The sequence below is a fragment of the Parasteatoda tepidariorum genome, chromosome X2 (genome assembly GCF_043381705.1).
Source record: "Parasteatoda tepidariorum isolate YZ-2023 chromosome X2, CAS_Ptep_4.0, whole genome shotgun sequence".
In the NCBI taxonomy this organism is placed as follows: Eukaryota; Metazoa; Arthropoda; class Arachnida; order Araneae; family Theridiidae; genus Parasteatoda; species Parasteatoda tepidariorum.
The window spans coordinates 53,960,350-53,977,210 of record NC_092215.1 but is presented as its reverse complement, the minus strand read 5'-3'; the positions used below and the strand labels follow the sequence as shown (position 1 = coordinate 53,977,210).

The following is a 16,861-nucleotide window of genomic DNA, read 5'->3' as shown; positions in this document are numbered from 1 at the left end:
TTTCAAGTAAATGAATTTTTAGAACTTGGAGAAACTTAATATAAATTATGTTGAATTAAATCAAATGTTTTCTGATCTTATTGAATTTTTGTCTTGTCACACAACAAGTGTCAAATGTATATTATATTTAAGTTAAAATTGTGGACTATTGCATTAAACTGCCGCAATTTTTTCAGTATAAATTTTTACAGCTTGAAATATTCGCATAACAATACATTCTTGCTATATGATGTCATATGTATAAAAAAATATTAACTAATTATAAAATTATTAGCTGTATTTACTCTTTAAATTATATCAAAGATACATTCACTATATATTGTTTTGCAGAAAATTATCCTATTAGGCGGTTATACATAGAAGTAAACGGGAGATATTTTTGGATGAACCGGTTTTGGTTAATTCTGATTTACAGTTTCAGAGAAAGTTGCATTAAGGGGCTTATCTCTCGGTTTTTGCCATTTGTTTTTCAAATTGTGGATATTCCCTACATTTTGATGGTTAAGAATTCGAATTCATTGAAAAAAGATATTCAGACAATAAGTTTTTGTGTTTGATTTCGAAATTTAAAAATATCATCAAGGCATACTTACCTCTTTATTTCCTACATTTTGATGGTTAAAAATTCGAATCCATCGAAAAAAAGATATTCAGAAAGTAAGTTTTTGAGTTTGATTTCGTAATTTAAAAATATCATCAGGGCATATTATCTCTTTAACCATTAAGATTGCGTCTTAGTAAGTGAAAATCCGATAGTCAGATCAAAAGTTAATGAGTTTTTTTTATTTTTCACACTGTAAACACTGATAAAATATTTATATAAAATTTATAATTCCTGAGTGAATAATATTTTTTTAAAATTCTTCATAGCAAATCGATTAATGGAGATAACAGCTTTTCTGTACCATTTCATATACTTCTACAAATGCTTTAATCCGAAATAATAAAAAAAATGGGAAATACTTCTCTTTTAGTGACATAAATGATTAAGATAAATGTGCTACCGGAAAAAGAGAAATAATCTCTTATGAATACTGTATCACATAGATCTAGTCTAAAAGCAAAATTCAATCAGTTTCAACGATTTTAAAGAAGTCAATGCGTACTAATCCTACTACAAAAAACAAACATTAGTACTACGAGTTTTTAAGATTTTATTCTGTTTTTTTTTATAAGTTAATCTTTTTTCACACCTCATGTGACTGAATGTTATAGTCAACAATAATCCGATGGAAAGCCTCTATCTTTTTTTACCATTAGAATTTTTTTTTGTGACTCTTTGCTTCTTTTTCTTCAAGTTGTGTTTCTACCATGCAAATTCATTAAATTAATTTTTTCTAACAGTGAATAATTTAATTGAAGTAACTTAATAAATGTTTAATTAAGGGTTTTCTTAGAGTAGACTTCTTAAACTATAGTCTGTTGTCTGTATAATATAAAGGGTTTTCTCCGAGATAGCATCGCCAGACAAGTTTCTTTGGAAATGTTAGAAAATTATTGCAAAATTTTCTTGTTTTCAACTAATTTTGGAAAATTGTAGATCTAAATTTTTTTTAGTGAAACATTATATAGTTCACTTTTCATGATATGATTTGTTTTGAATTGGAGCACGAAATTATTTACTGTACTTAATCAAAAATATTTTATGTTCTATTTAGTTATTTAAAACTGTGACCTTTAAATAAACAGCAAAGTTTGATCTCTCATTCGGGTAAAGTTTCGTTATATCCTTTTCTTTGGAAAGTCTTTTATGATTTTTGCTCATATTTAATTAATCTTCCTCTTAAATGCTACCCATTTTTAATATTTATATATTTGCAAACTTAAGGTAGTTTGACTTATTTTACCTCGCCAAGCTGATGAGCAATAATTTCATGCATTATATAGAATGCATGAATTATATAGAAATGTTTATCATTTTGAAAATTGTAAAAGGGCTCCTAAAACACAATAAGTAAAAAAGAAGAGAAATAAGAAAGACGACGGGAGAGTAAATTTAAGATTAAATAAGGTGGTTAATTTCTCTATTTAACGATGGATTTAAACTTTTAAAAGTCATTTTGCAATGGTGTGTTAGTGCAATTATTATTAATCACGATTTTGTTACGTTTCTTTTTCTGTCAGAAACTAATAAAAAAACAATAGCAATTTCAACTTTTTTTTGTCCTTTGTAAGAGCTGTAAAAATGAATGTGGAATTAATCTGTCTTTCATAGCAATTTCTTTACATGTAGAAACAAAAAAAAAATGAAGAGATAAAATAGAAAAAAAATAAAATCAAGTCTAATGAAAAGTTGTTTAAATACAAAAGAAATTCTATAAAACTAAAAGTAATTTGGTTTATAGCCACCAGCAAATATTTATTAATGTTGTTTCAATAACTAAATAAAATACCGAGAAAATAAAATACCTAGACTAGAAATGAAATAATTCGCTTGCATTGATTCGAGATAAAAAGAATTCCCAGAATTTCATTTAAGAAGAAAAGTACTGCAAATAATAATTATGATTCTATAAACATCAAGTAACGCATACAGTAAATAGGAAAATTTATAATCATAAATTCATATTTTTAGTTTTTTTTTTTAATTTTCATAAACAAAATTTATAAAAATACAAGATATACTCGACAATTACATGAACACATTTTTCATGAATCCAACTTCCACACAGCAAACAGTGCACCAGATCTTCAACTGAATGAGTCTCGCACACAAAGCCTCTCTCCATTCGCCAGGATTAATTTCAATGATTACATCATCATGTAAAGAAGTAGAAAAAAATAAATTAAAAAAACTTAATTAGCTTCAAAAATGCAGAAGGAAATAAAAAATGACGTGTCTCAAGCAATAAAAAGTAGGCGCCCATTCGCTAGACTTACTAGATACGAAAGGGAAGAAACCAAAGTAATTTGAAATATAAAGCGTAAAGTTGCATAAGGCATAATAAAGACAAGAAGAAAATATAAAGAAAAGGCATAATAAAGAAAAAGCGTAAAGCATGATAAAGACAAAGAGGATATAAAGAAAAAAAAAGGAAAAATACGAAGAAAATTAAGAAAATTCATAAATTTTATTTATTGCGCATAAGCTGAAAGTATATCGAACTCATAAAATAGGTTGAAAATATAGAGAAAACATTGAAAATAATAAAGATTAATGAAAAAAGAAGAAGAAAAAAATATTAAAATAAAGCATTTTTAAAATAAATAAGTAAATATAAAAAATACATATTAAAAAGCCGGAAAACAAGAAAAAACGAAGGGATATAATCTCCTCATCAGCTCACACGACTATATCTACAAAAAGGAGTGCTTTCCAATATTGTATCAATATAGACAGAGCAAAATATATCCATACAATAGCAAGAGCAGCACTAAAAAGAAATTAAAACAATGTAGAACACATTAAGTAAAAAATATATCATGAAAAAAACAGAAAATTATATGGCTTTATAGATTTCGGTTTGGTTTTGTACTGTATTTTCTTTACATTTCATTTCCCCCCTGTCACATCAGCTCAGCTTGATATCCGGGAATCTCGTTTAATTCATGTGAATGTCGGTTCCTTTGTTAACGATATTAGTTTATCATCATCTCTCCATAGCACGTGGAAGAGGATTTTGCCCAGATTTGCCCCTCTCGGCTTTTGCGGCTTTTCTATTTTTTTTTAAAAATCTTTATTTAATGTTTTATTTCTTATTTCACTTTGGATACTGTGGTTTTTCCAGTTTCATTTTTCATTGGCAACTTCATATTTTCGGTTTCAAACCACTTTGGCTTTCTTGATTCAGGACTGGTTACAATGTTCGTTTATTTTTCTGCGCTTCATCCATCAAGTACATTGAATTGTATTTGGGTGTTGATCCTTTGGTGTACATTGTATTTGGGTGTTGATATTATTTTGATCAGAATCTTATGCTCGTAAAAGCGTAGTATATAGAAAAATATAATATATAGAAACATCAGGGGGACCGGGATAGCCTGGTTGGTAGGGCGTTGGATTCAAGTTCGCAGGAGCAGGAATTCGAATCCAGCCGGCTGAAGACTCCTCGTGTAGTAATTGGTGACTAATGCACGTTAAATATGTCGGGTCACAAAGTCCTAGCTCCATGTTCCCATAACAAATAAGAACAATCGCACCCCACTGCCGTAATGGCTTATGACAACAACAACAACAACAACAATAGATGCATAAAGGTGCTATATAAATGCAAATTATCTTTATCCAAAAAAAGCCACGTTACTTACATATTTGGCAGAAAGAGCAATTTTTCAAGTAATGAATTATACAATGTTCTTAAACATACACAAATCAATGTTTTTTAAAATGTGAACTAATATTCTCCAATTTCTTAACTATAGAAAAAAGAAATATCATGATATATGTAAACTTCGTGAATGTGTGTATACTAGTTGTAATCTCTTCCTAATCCAATATTCTACATTTTTCTCCGGAACTTTTTCTTTTGTCTTGAAACCTTCTTGCTAAGAAGATGAGATCAAAGGTGTAGAGATTATTTGCCCGACAACTCTGTATATAAAAGAGTTAAAATGCATTTTGAAAATTCGGTTTTAATGTAAAATCTTCATACTTAAAAATGTTAAAAACAACGCAAAAAACACAAATAATGTCATATGAAAAGTTCTTTGTTCGAATTCTAAAATCTTGGAAAATCATCACTAATTTATTAATCTATTCAGATTCTATTTTCAAATGAGGAAAAAAAAAAGAAAACAATCTTTACGTTTTGGTCAGAAATCAGTTCAAAGATATGTCTGACTCTTAAAAATTTCGAGATATTTTTTTATTAACTATTTATATCAGTTCAAAGACTAAAATGAGCAGGGCCCCTAATTAGAATGAATTAATGACCGGGTCAGCAAGAAGATTTTCGACTCAAAACCATTTGGAGCCCGAAAAGGGGGAAGACCCAGGATCGAATGCCTAGAAAAAGTGTAAGAGTTCTCAAAATTACAAACTGGAAGAGTCTATCCAAGAAGTAAGCAGCTTAGAGCTTGCTTCTGAAGAAGGCCATGGCCCACCCTGGGCTGGCCTGCCATTGAGGAAGAAGTGAAAAAATAAACTTTCCCGAGCTAACTGAAAATCAATAATTGAAAAAGATTTAATTTTTATTTCATTATTTTTATTGTGTCTTTTGGTTGCAGATCAAAGGAGAAACATTCCTCTTGTCTATCACATAGTTCGTTTAAGGTTATTTTAAATTTCTACTCCTGCTGGGGCGATATTATACGGTTATTTTTTGGAGACTACGCGAAATATATATAGCTTCATAGCACCCAAAATTATGGTCCAATTTTAACCCCCTATAATTTGAGGTTCAGGAATCCAAACATGTAAAAAAATGTATATTTATTCAGAGAAAGTACGTTTTTGTGTCTGATTTTGTAACTTAATAAATAGTTAGCAATAAATAATTAGCATATTTGAGGTCACCCCCTTGAACCATTAAGATTGACACTTGTACGTGAAAATCGGATCATTAAAATGAAAGTTATTCCGGGTGATATCTTTTTTGTTTTGCGCGCACAATAACTTACATGTTCAGATAGCCTCTAGATAGCAATGTTAAAAGTGTACATAAGTACATTTCATACATATAGCACTTTTAACTATTTCTTCTATTGTCATTTGCATAGGCTCATTCGATTTAATGTAAAGAAAACAACATAGGAAATAATAACCTTACTTGTTGAGATAGCAATGTCAAATGCGTAAATAGGTACAAATTCAAATTTGTTCTTTTTGTATATAAAAAGCATATAACATCTAAACTATTACTCCAATTATCTCGTAATTGGTTTCATTCAATTCAGCGTAAAAAAATAAATTGGAAATAATGTCTCACTTGCCTGTCTCCGTCTCAGATTAAGATTATATATTTTCGTTGTTCTGCTTTTTCAATTTTTAAAAATTGTAATTATGTGCTTTTTAAATTTTAAAAAATTTAATTACTTTTTCATAATAATATTTCTTTTTCTCTTTTAAAAAATGTTTTTCCTTCGAAAAAAAAAGTTCTTTCCTTGTTTTCTATGTATCTTTATCTTATAACATTTTATTTTTATCTAATAATTCCATTTTCCTCCATTAATTTTCTAGTCAACACAAATTTTTCACCAATTTCTAAGTATGTTTTACGAAATTAAGTATAATTCATATAATAATATTGATACAATCCTATTAATTCACTTTTATTAGATTAAGTTTACTTGAAGTCATTTAAACCATAACATATAGTTTAGACAATTTATAAAATGTAACTAGTGTAATTTTTAAATACATTGTTTAAATATGACTTACCAACTATCTGTTTCATTTGCAGTTGAAGATTTAGAAAGCTATGGTTATAAGAAAAAGATGGACTTGAAAGTGCCAACTGATAAATCAAAGTATGAAAAAACGTCTCGGTCATTTACTCATTCTTACAAAGTCAAACGAAGTCTTAAGTTGTCAACCAAACCGAAACATGAAACCAAAACATGGAAGCATGGAACCACCATTTCGACACAATCTCCAATAAAAGAAATACTTTCCGAATCTCTTGTTAATGAAACATCAATTCCTGCAATTGGGAAAAATGCCCCAATTCCACGTCAGAATTCTACAGCTGACATTTCTCAAACTGACCTTAAAATAGGATACAAATCTTTAGACCAATATTCAACTCCAACTGCAGATTATAATTCTTGGAATGTCAAAAAATTTGATCCGTCTAACATAAAATCAACTTCCAGAAAAATTTTATCCTCAGAGACGGAATCTAAATTAGAAAGAGTATCAGAAAAAGATAATTTTATTCAACCAGATATTGACATATTAAATGATTTCACCGAAATTCCAAAACCATCTAAGCTGGTTTTTCTTGATAAAAAAAATGATCAGAAAAAATTTACTCGAAATTTTAAATATGATCCAGCCTTGATTATGATGGGTCTTGGAAAGAGAAGTAAACAATCTATAACAACCAGTGGATTAAATAGACTTTCCAACGATGAATCTATTTTAAAACAAATCGGGTTAGGGAATGTCAATTATGATCATAAAAGTATGCTATTGGGTAAAAGAAGCTCTACATATGATCCCGCTCTCAAATACATGGGTCTCGGTAAAAGAAACAATATTTACGATCCTGCTCTTCAGTTTACAGGATTAGATAAAAGGGAAGACAGTAATACTATGCCACTTAAAAAAGTTGAATTGGAGAAGAGACAAAAAGTTTATGATCCAGCTCTTAATTACATGGGTCTGGGAAAGAAAAAATCTTATGATCCTGCTCTCAAATATATGGGATTAGGCAAACGACTATCTAGTTATGACCCAGCATTGAAATTTATGGGGTTAGGTAAAAGGAAGTCTAGTTACAATCCTGCTCTTAAATATATGGACTTAGGTAAAAGAGAATCAGCATATGATCCTGCTTTGAGGTACATGGGTTTAGGCAAAAAATCAGACTATGACCCTGCTTTAAAGTATATGGGATTAGGTAAAAAATCGGATTATGACCCTGCTTTAGGATATATGGGTTTAGGTAAAAAATTTGATTATGATCCTGCATTAAGATATATGGGTTTAGGTAAGAAGTCAAGCTATGATCCTGCTTTAAAATATATGGGATTAGGTAAAAAATCAGATTATGACCCTGCTTTAAGATATATGGGATTAGGTAAAAAGTCAGATTATGACCCTGCATTAAGATATATGGGATTAGGTAAGAAGTCAAGCTATGATCCTGCTTTAAAATATATGGGATTAGGTAAAAAATCAGATTATGACCCTGCTTTAAGATATATGGGATTAGGTAAAAAATCAGATTATGACCCTGCATTAAGATATATGGGTTTAGGCAAGAAGTCAAGCTATGATCCTGCTTTAAAATACATGGGATTAGGTAAAAAATCTGATTATGACCCTGCTTTAAGATATATGGGTTTAGGTAAAAAATCAGATTATGACCCTGCATTAAGATATATGGGTTTAGGTAAGAAGTCAAGCTATGATCCTGCTTTAAAATTTATGGGATTAGGTAAAAGACAGTATAAATATGACCCTGCAATGAAATATTTAGATCTAGGGAAACGTGTAAGCTCTGAAACAAAAGCAAATGGGTTAATACAGAAGACAATTCAGGATAACCCTACAGGAAATGAATATATCACAAAAACAAAGAGTCAGAAAAATAAAAATACTCCACAACATGAAAATTATAGCCCAAACAAAGAAGCGCATTCCAATGACGATCCAGCTTTTAAAAACTTGGGATTGGATAAAAAGGATTTTAGTTACGATCGGACACTAGATTTTATGAGCAAACGCCAATCAAAAGTGAAAGATTTTGATTCTGATGACAAAGATGAACTTTCCAACCTAGTTTCTGTAAATGATAATTATAATGACGAACTTTATCAAAGCTTTGTATTTACTCCTTTTATAGGTACTTCTCAGAAAAAAAATCCTAAATTTGATCCAGCATTAAATTTCATGGGACTAGGTAAAAGAATCAATACATCCAACCAACCCTCAAAGATTACCTCTTTGGACGAAAAGTTTCTAAAGCATGAGCTTGTAAAATCTTTCTTAAATCCAATCCAAGATGACTACAAAATAGTGAATCACAAATTTCAACCTTTTCTAAAATCCTTAATGAATAGTTCTTTAAAGATAGACTGTATAAAATGCAATCCAACAGATCGTCATAAGAGATCTTTGGCAGGCTTTGAACAGTTCAACAACATGGACTTGGATAAAACTGAAGCTAAAAATGGTTTTGCTAACGTCAAGAGGGATTATTATAATCGCCCAAAGTACAATCCTGGTTGGATTTTCATTGGTCTAGGCAAACGGAGTTCACTTCTTCAAGAACCTTTGATAAATTATGATGCTTACGAAACTGAATCTACTAGAGCTGGGAAGAAAATCGCACCCCAAATTGTCTTTGACAAATATTACGATTTACTTTGCACAATACAGAAATCAATAGAAGAGATTCAAAATGATCTAAAGAATAAAAATAAGCTTAGTGTATCAGAAAAGAATCTTGAGAAACCTGATACGATTTCAGAATTGGGTGTTAATTGGTATAGAATTCCATATGGCAACTATGCCTATATCAACGATGATCCAAATGAATCTCACCTTAGAAAGCCGGAAGAAAAGGATGTAGTTTGGAGTCAGATCCAACCTCCATTTGGCACGGACACACATGTTATTAACACTTAACATCCGTGGTAAAAATCAAGTTATGTGACTTTAATTTCAAAGGCATGGTGATTGTTTTTACTTTATGTCATTATTCATTCAGTTACTCTTTATTAGTCATTTTGATGTAAGTATTATTTTATGTCATTAATACTTCAATCAAGTTATATGACTTACATTTCAAAAGAATGTTAATGGCATTACTTTTTTTATGTCATTATTTATTCAGTTAACGAATTCTGAATACGATTTATAAAAGCTAAACTATTTACCTATCAATGATTGTTTAATCCTCTTCACAAACTGATCGTACTAAGCGTACGAGAACATTTTATATCATAAAGCCAGTTACTTATTTTGATTATTATACAGAATGAATAAAATCAAAGATTATAGCTACAGTAATTTTCCCTTCCTGCATGTTGATCTTATAGGGTGAAAACAAATTATTTGTGAAACTTTAACACATGATAACATTTGAAAAATAAGATTATTTTACTTCTTAAAAAGGTAACCTTAAAACGGACTGTTTTATTTACTTATAATGCTTTTTCACTATACTTAAGTTATTTTTTTTTACTTAATTTAACGTGGTTCTTCATGTATTTTCATGAATTATTCATATGTTGCTTTCTGTTATATGACTTTATTGTGTTTTTAGCATATTAGTTTCTTCTAGAACTAAAATGCCTTGTGATAGAACCAAAATAATTCAACTTCTTTTAGACATAATCATCGATAATGTTTCAAAATACTTATGTAATGACAATTTTTTTGATACTTAAAACATATTTCTTGTTTTTATTTTCTGTTATATTTAGCGCACAAAAGGAAGTTTACTCGACCAGATCAGACAAAGTAGTCAGGTCACGCCCTGGTCAGTTACTACGTATAGCTTCATAAACAAAAATGCGTATTTTATCAACACAATATTACACATTAAGAGAAAATGCCATTATTAATAGTAATTATTTTAAATAATCTTAACAGCAATTGTTCTTTATCAACATCATGTTAAGACGTACTTATTCTGTGATTCATATTTTTTCGTTAGCATTATAATAAATAATTTGTTTTTTCAACGAGTTTGAATAATACATTTAAAAGCAACACAAGCTTGAATTAAAATTAATACGGGAATAATAAGGAATGGTTAAATTTTTATTGGAATCGATAAATTTATTTATCGTTAATCTTTCTTTCTCTACTAACAGTATCGTATAACTAATACTCATATGAAACTTAAACATAGATATTTTTATTTTAAAAGTAAGACAAATTAGTATGTTTGAATGTTTGTTGTTTTGAAAAAATACAATGATTGAATATTTACGAAAATATTATTCGATATAAAGCAATACTGTTATATAAAATTATAATTCTCAACTAACTATGTTAATTATTAAATATTTAAATTTCAAAATTAATTCGCATAATTTACTTAAACTATTATTATTAAAATCGATCGAGTTGATCTACATTCCTGCCCACTAAAAATTGAAATATTTTTTAATGCTCAAATGACGTTAAAAAATAAAGATAAAAGGAGAGAAACTTCTGCCTTTGTTTAACTAAAAATATGTACTGCAATCGATAATTGTATCAAATACCATACTGTAGGCATTAAAATATTTTTTTTAAAATTTATATTTGTGTCTAAAATATTTAAATTGCAATGTTTTTTTTTAAACAAGAGAGGTCGCTAAAAAATTCACTTGGTTTGAACAAAAATGTTCCCTTTAAGCACAATGCATACATTGTTTATGAGTTTGACTATAGAGTAATCTATTGCATTTAACAGTTTTATTGTTAAAATAAACATCAGTGATGAGATTATGTAAAAAATTAAACAATATTTGACCGTTTTCTATATAATTTCTTCTTCCGTTTTGTTGGTGTTATAACTTATTTTTCTTATTTAAGTCAAATAAATTACTAACGAAATCGCAAGAAATTCCTTTTTATTTTCTCAAATTAAAATATTTCTTAGATGATCAAGCGGGAAAATTTTATTAAAATTTTCATTAAGAATTTTGTATTCTGACATGGTTATACACGTAATCAAAATTTTTTCCCTCTTTGATTACTCATAATAAGCTTTACCGATTATTATTCCTTTTTGTTTCATACAATTATGATCGAAAGAAAATAAATTGAACACTACTGCGTGTTTTTTAAGTAAAAACAATAATTTAAGATGTCAATTATTAAATTTACTTACTCATTTATACAAATGTTATTTTACATATTCATTCCCTCCATTTATTTACAAAGAATATTTTTGCAATATTTTACGATTATTTTTTTCTATTTATTAGTATTTTTGACAGCATGCTCAGATTTACAAATATAATGTAAATTTAGAATTAATGCAGTGGAAAATCTGTCGAGTATGTCAAATACTGTTTTCAGATAATGTAAACTCACATAACCTTCAGAAAACTTGGGTAGAGTTTAATACTAAATTAAACAATACAGTTTTGTAATTTATATTTAATCCAACTATAAGATATATTCTCTTTCATTTTCCATCTACAATAAAGTCATGAGAAATATTGTGCTAAGGATATACCCGGAAAATAATGTTTGCTTTCATGAATTTTTATTAAATTTCTCGCTTGAATTGAAAAAACTAAATAAACTAAATTAGTTTTTCGTCGTTAATCTCTCATTGTTGTACACATAAAATAATGTAACACATGTTAAAAAAAATTAACACACATACTCAGCAGAGTATTTGGTTATAACTTATATTAAAAAAAAAGCTCCATAATTTGTCTATAATAGGGGGAAACTTTGGTGCTTGTATCAAGCACGAATCTAAAAATTTGCATTCATTCGTATAGATGAGTTCAATATTGCAAAGTCAATAAAAATAAATGAAAAAGGAATTCTTATCATTCTTACTGGAATTGTCTTTCGATGGCTTTGACACTACCTGATCGTACATTGCTAGTTGTTTTTATGAGAGAGTGACAGTGCAGAGTTTCGCTGTAAACATACGAAAAGTTCCGACTTACTGAAAATGATTGAACGATTTGAGAAATTTTTGGAGTGCAGCCAGGCCGTACGTATCAAACCTTCACAATTTGCAAACGCAGTTGTGGAGCTGAACAGCAACGACCAGTCTACAACCGGTGTATTATCAGGCCCGTATTTAAAAATTCTTCATTAATTTTTCAAATCCTTATAAAATATTTTCCAATTTTCTTAAAGAAGGGAAGTTGATGCGAAATAAACAGCCGTCTGAAGCAAATTCTTTTTTTTTATTATAAAAGAAGAATTGATTTCAGACGGCTGTTCGGATATTTTGAAGAAATCCCAAATCTTGTTCGGGAAATTCTGCCAGATATTCTTGAGAATATCTCCAAACCATCACTTTTATGCAAAATGGACACATCTTGAGACGATGATTTTCTGAGGAAAACATAATTAGTCCATGGTATGGCCACTACCTGATCAGTGCGATTTTTGGTAGTGGGAAAATTTGAAAAATATAGTTTTTCAAGGACATTTCAATTTGAAAAGAAAGAACTACTTTGCATATCAGGGGAATAAACACATACGTGCTTTTATTAAAAATGGTGCATGCAATTATTAGAAATTAGAATGGCGGTCACTTAATTTTTAAATTATAAATAAATAATGTTTGTTATTATAAAAAAAGTTATTTACTGCTTCAGTTGACAAATATACATTCATTCACTGCATGTATTATGCTCGAAGTGCCTAATTTTCCCCAATAGGCAACTTTTGAATCTATTTTTTTAGGAATTAAAACCCTATATTCTGCTTAGTATGGAATTCTTTTTTAACACTCTGATCACGTGTTATGGAGCTCTAAACACCTCACGTTATTTTATATGCACCCTGTATATAGTATTGAGTTTTATAAATTCTTTCATTTGAATCACAAGTAGAAATTTCAAACCTTGCCTATGACAGAATGAGTAAGACATCTTCTACATTTTATCATTAGTAAAGTAGTTTTCATTTTTATTTATTGCTGCTAAAATATTATTGGTGCAATTAAGATAAACCAATTTTGTGCTGCAATGTTAATGAAAATCCAAGAATAAAAATAAGAAAGAAATGTATATTTGCTTTGTAGATGATATTCCGTAATTCACGAAGAAGTAGGGTAAATTGGGGCACACAAAAATAATATTTGCCAACCTATATTTTCTTTTTTCATTTTTCGAAACTAGCCGAAGTAAAAAAATTTTGTATTCTATGTTATTTTTGCCACTATCTAATCATAAATACTGGATACTCTAAAAACTAAATTGCTTGTCTTGTAAACCTTTATTTTAAAGATTATTAATTGAAGTGGAATGCTACTGAATTTTCAATTATGATAATACTATAATTTTTTTTTATTGAAGATACAGAAGAAGCTTTATTGGAAACGAACTTTATGACAAAAGGAAGTCTAATATATAGAATGATTCAAAAATAACATCAGGTGTTTGAAACTCACAAAAATGATCAGTTCAAATGTAACACAAATTTAATAGAATTCTATTTTCATTAAGAACAAAAGGACTTCAAATCAACAAATCGAATTAATATTTCGAATTAAATTATTTACTTTTAATTTATTAATGCATTTTTAGTCAAAACATTTCAGATTATTCTTAGTCACAGAAATTTGTATTCTATCATATAATAGTTCGAGAAACATTTTCAAAAATGTCAGTAACTTAAATAGTATCCTTTTATTTATCGTTTCTATGATGATGGTTCATAGTACCAAAATGGCTGAGTTGTATTTGAAGCTTATTTATTTGAAATTATTATGTTGCTTTTTTGTTACTTTAAACATTTATTTACTTTTAATTTATTAGTGTATTTGTTGTCAAAACATTTCAGATAATTCTTAGTCACAGAAATTTGTATTTTATCATATAATAGTTCGAGAAACATCTTCCAAAATGTCAGCAACTTTGATAGTATTCTATTATGTATCGACTCTGTGATGGTGGTAATGAACACTGTTAATGATGGTTCATCGTACCAAAATGGCTGCCTGTATTTGGAGCTTACTTATTTGTACTTGTTATGCTGTTTTTTTGTTATTTTAAACATTTTATTATAGGCTCTAAAAGCGATGTGTTTTTGGTTGAAATCCGAAACTTTTCCAGTTATTTAATAGGTTGCCATATCTTCAGCGCGTGGCTTTTTAAGTTTTAAATAAAATTAAGATTTAACCTAATTGAAAAATTCGATAACAGTCAAATTCCGCATTGTAGATTTAGATTATGGAGCTAAGAGAAGTTGCAGATAAGTTTGAATTAATTTGTCTTTTTTTATACTTGTTTTTTTTACAACTAAACTCAGAGAATTTCAAATATAACAATATTAAAGAAATGAATTACAAATATTTCTTTGATCCCAAACTGGCTGTGATAATTAGGATTGTAACCCAAACAGTACGGGCACTCTGTATTTGCGTTTTTTTTCAGTCGCTATATTTAACTAAGTGTGTAAACACTTTTTGCATCCATTCAAGGTAACTTACACGGCAACAAAGAAGTATATTTTAAATAATTGAAAATGCCATAAAAATAATGTTCTTCTTTTTGCAACTATGATATCTAAAAATGATAGTGTGATTCACTACAGTAATGTGTAACTGTTGGAACTTCCAGAGTATGTATTTATATTTTGAATGATTATCACCCTTTGAACTTTGAAACAGTTATAACCATCATTTCCATCTAGTTATTGTAAAGTGGCCCTGCTTATTAGAGCCCTGCAAAGAATGAGGAGTTCCTGTCTGAATATTGGTGAGGATGAAAAAGTGAATGACATCGACCTCAATTTTGCTTAAATAGATTCCTTAACTGGATTCGAATCCCGGCGATGGCTGGTCTATACAAATTCGCATCAGCTTGTACCGACCACAGTGCTGACATGAAATATCCCCAGTGGTAGACGGATCATGGGTTAGAGTCCCCTTGCCGTCAGGCTAACCGTGAGAGGTTCTCGTGGTCGTCCTCTCCATGTAACTCAAATGCGGCTTAGTTCCATCAAAAAGTCTAGGAGTTGAACATTAGTAGTCGTAAACCCAAAATTGTTTTGGCTGCTCAACGGCGGTAATAAAATAAAAAATAGACACCTTCAAAACTAGAATAGAATGCGAATTTACTTGGTTTCAATTTCCTAATGATCTCATAAGAGGAAGCAATTAGTTATAATTAGATATTCTTCATTGTCGATGCACGAAGTTTAAGACAAGTTTAATCATCATAATAGGTCAATTAAAATTGTTACGTCACATCACATGATAGGAAAACAGTTAAAAAGCTAATGCTCGTTTTAGATGTTCTTTCTTTTAGCATTACCTAAAAGGTGTCCTTTCGTGCTAAATCAAAAACTTTTTTTCTCTTTTATATCCCACTGTTCTTGAGATAAAAGGGCTAACTCCTAGCTTTTCCACCATATGACAATATAGGTGGTCTTATCAAGAAGTGCATAACCACTTTACTATAACTTGAGACTACTTTATTGATATACCCGAAGTCCTTTGAAAGTCCCGAACTGATTGTACCAGATTTCGAAGGGTGTTATTTAATTCAGCGTAAGCGTATATTGATGTATATTATAATGTTTACTAAATATATTTCGCAGTAAATAATGAATAATTTTACTTTGATTTTTTTAAATTAATTTTCTATTCTAAGTGCGCAAAGTTATGCAATAGGATTTTTGAAATAGATTGTTCAATGTTAGATGTAAGCTTCAAAGAAATAAAATTGGCTAAACAAAATTGCCCTGAAGGAAAAAACGCTAGTCAACATATTCCTTAATTCAAAAGAGGCAAAAAGCCATCGTAATAATTGAATATTATAATGTATAGTTTTGAATGGTTTGATTTACTGTTTATGCTCCAAAAAAAACCGAATTGGTAAACCGTATTTTTCTTCTTCAGGTCGGTTTTATTAGGATATTACGTGTTTATAAGATCATCATATTCTATAAAAATGATTAAAGGAAAATTATTGAATTTGTATTTCAATTTAATCTGTATTTTGATTTCTTTATTGCTGAAACTATATGTGTGAATAATTTAAATGTTGTGTGAACTTACAGCTTCTCTATTACTGCAAGAATGTGAAAAATGACAAAAAGGTGTCTTTCAATAAGTAAACTACATGCATGATTGTATTTGCTTCTCTTGCTCTGATGAATTGCTTCACCGTGTATCTTTGAACTGTATTTAAAATGCATTAAATAACTAATAAAGTGGTTGAAATACGTAATTTTGTATTGTTTCCCTCCAAATTTGTTTCTTTACTGAAAAAAAAATTAATTTTCTGAACTGATATCCTCACAACATATTACGGTGATTCATTTTACATGTTCGGAAATGCACTTATTTACTCGTCTCTTTCGGGATGTATGTTTACATTTGAATTCCATTTAATATATATATATATATAACAAAATAAATAAATACAAGAAAACACGAAGAAAGTTAAGAAAAACAATAAGTTTCATTTATTGCGCATAAGCTGCAAGTAAACAGAACTCATTAGATAAGCTCAAAGTGAAGATAAAACAAAAGAAAATTATAGACATATAAAAAAGGAGGCGAGTTAATAATGAAAAAAAAATAACAAGCAACTGATTAAAAAAAAAAGG

At 29.0% G+C, this 16,861-nt stretch overlaps 1 protein-coding gene across 1 annotated transcript in view; it reads left to right on the top strand.

The window, feature by feature from the left end:
* Window positions 1-9,322, top strand: part of LOC122268952 (uncharacterized) — a 51,269-nt gene extending 41,947 nt beyond the window's left edge. Inside the window, exon 2 of the mRNA XM_043040005.2 lies at window positions 6,342-9,322. Coding sequence (XP_042895939.2) covers window positions 6,342-9,235 — 2,894 coding nt within the window. The 3' untranslated portion in view covers window positions 9,236-9,322. The remainder of the gene's footprint in view (window positions 1-6,341) is intronic.
* The last annotated feature ends 7,539 nt before the right edge of the window (window positions 9,323-16,861 follow it).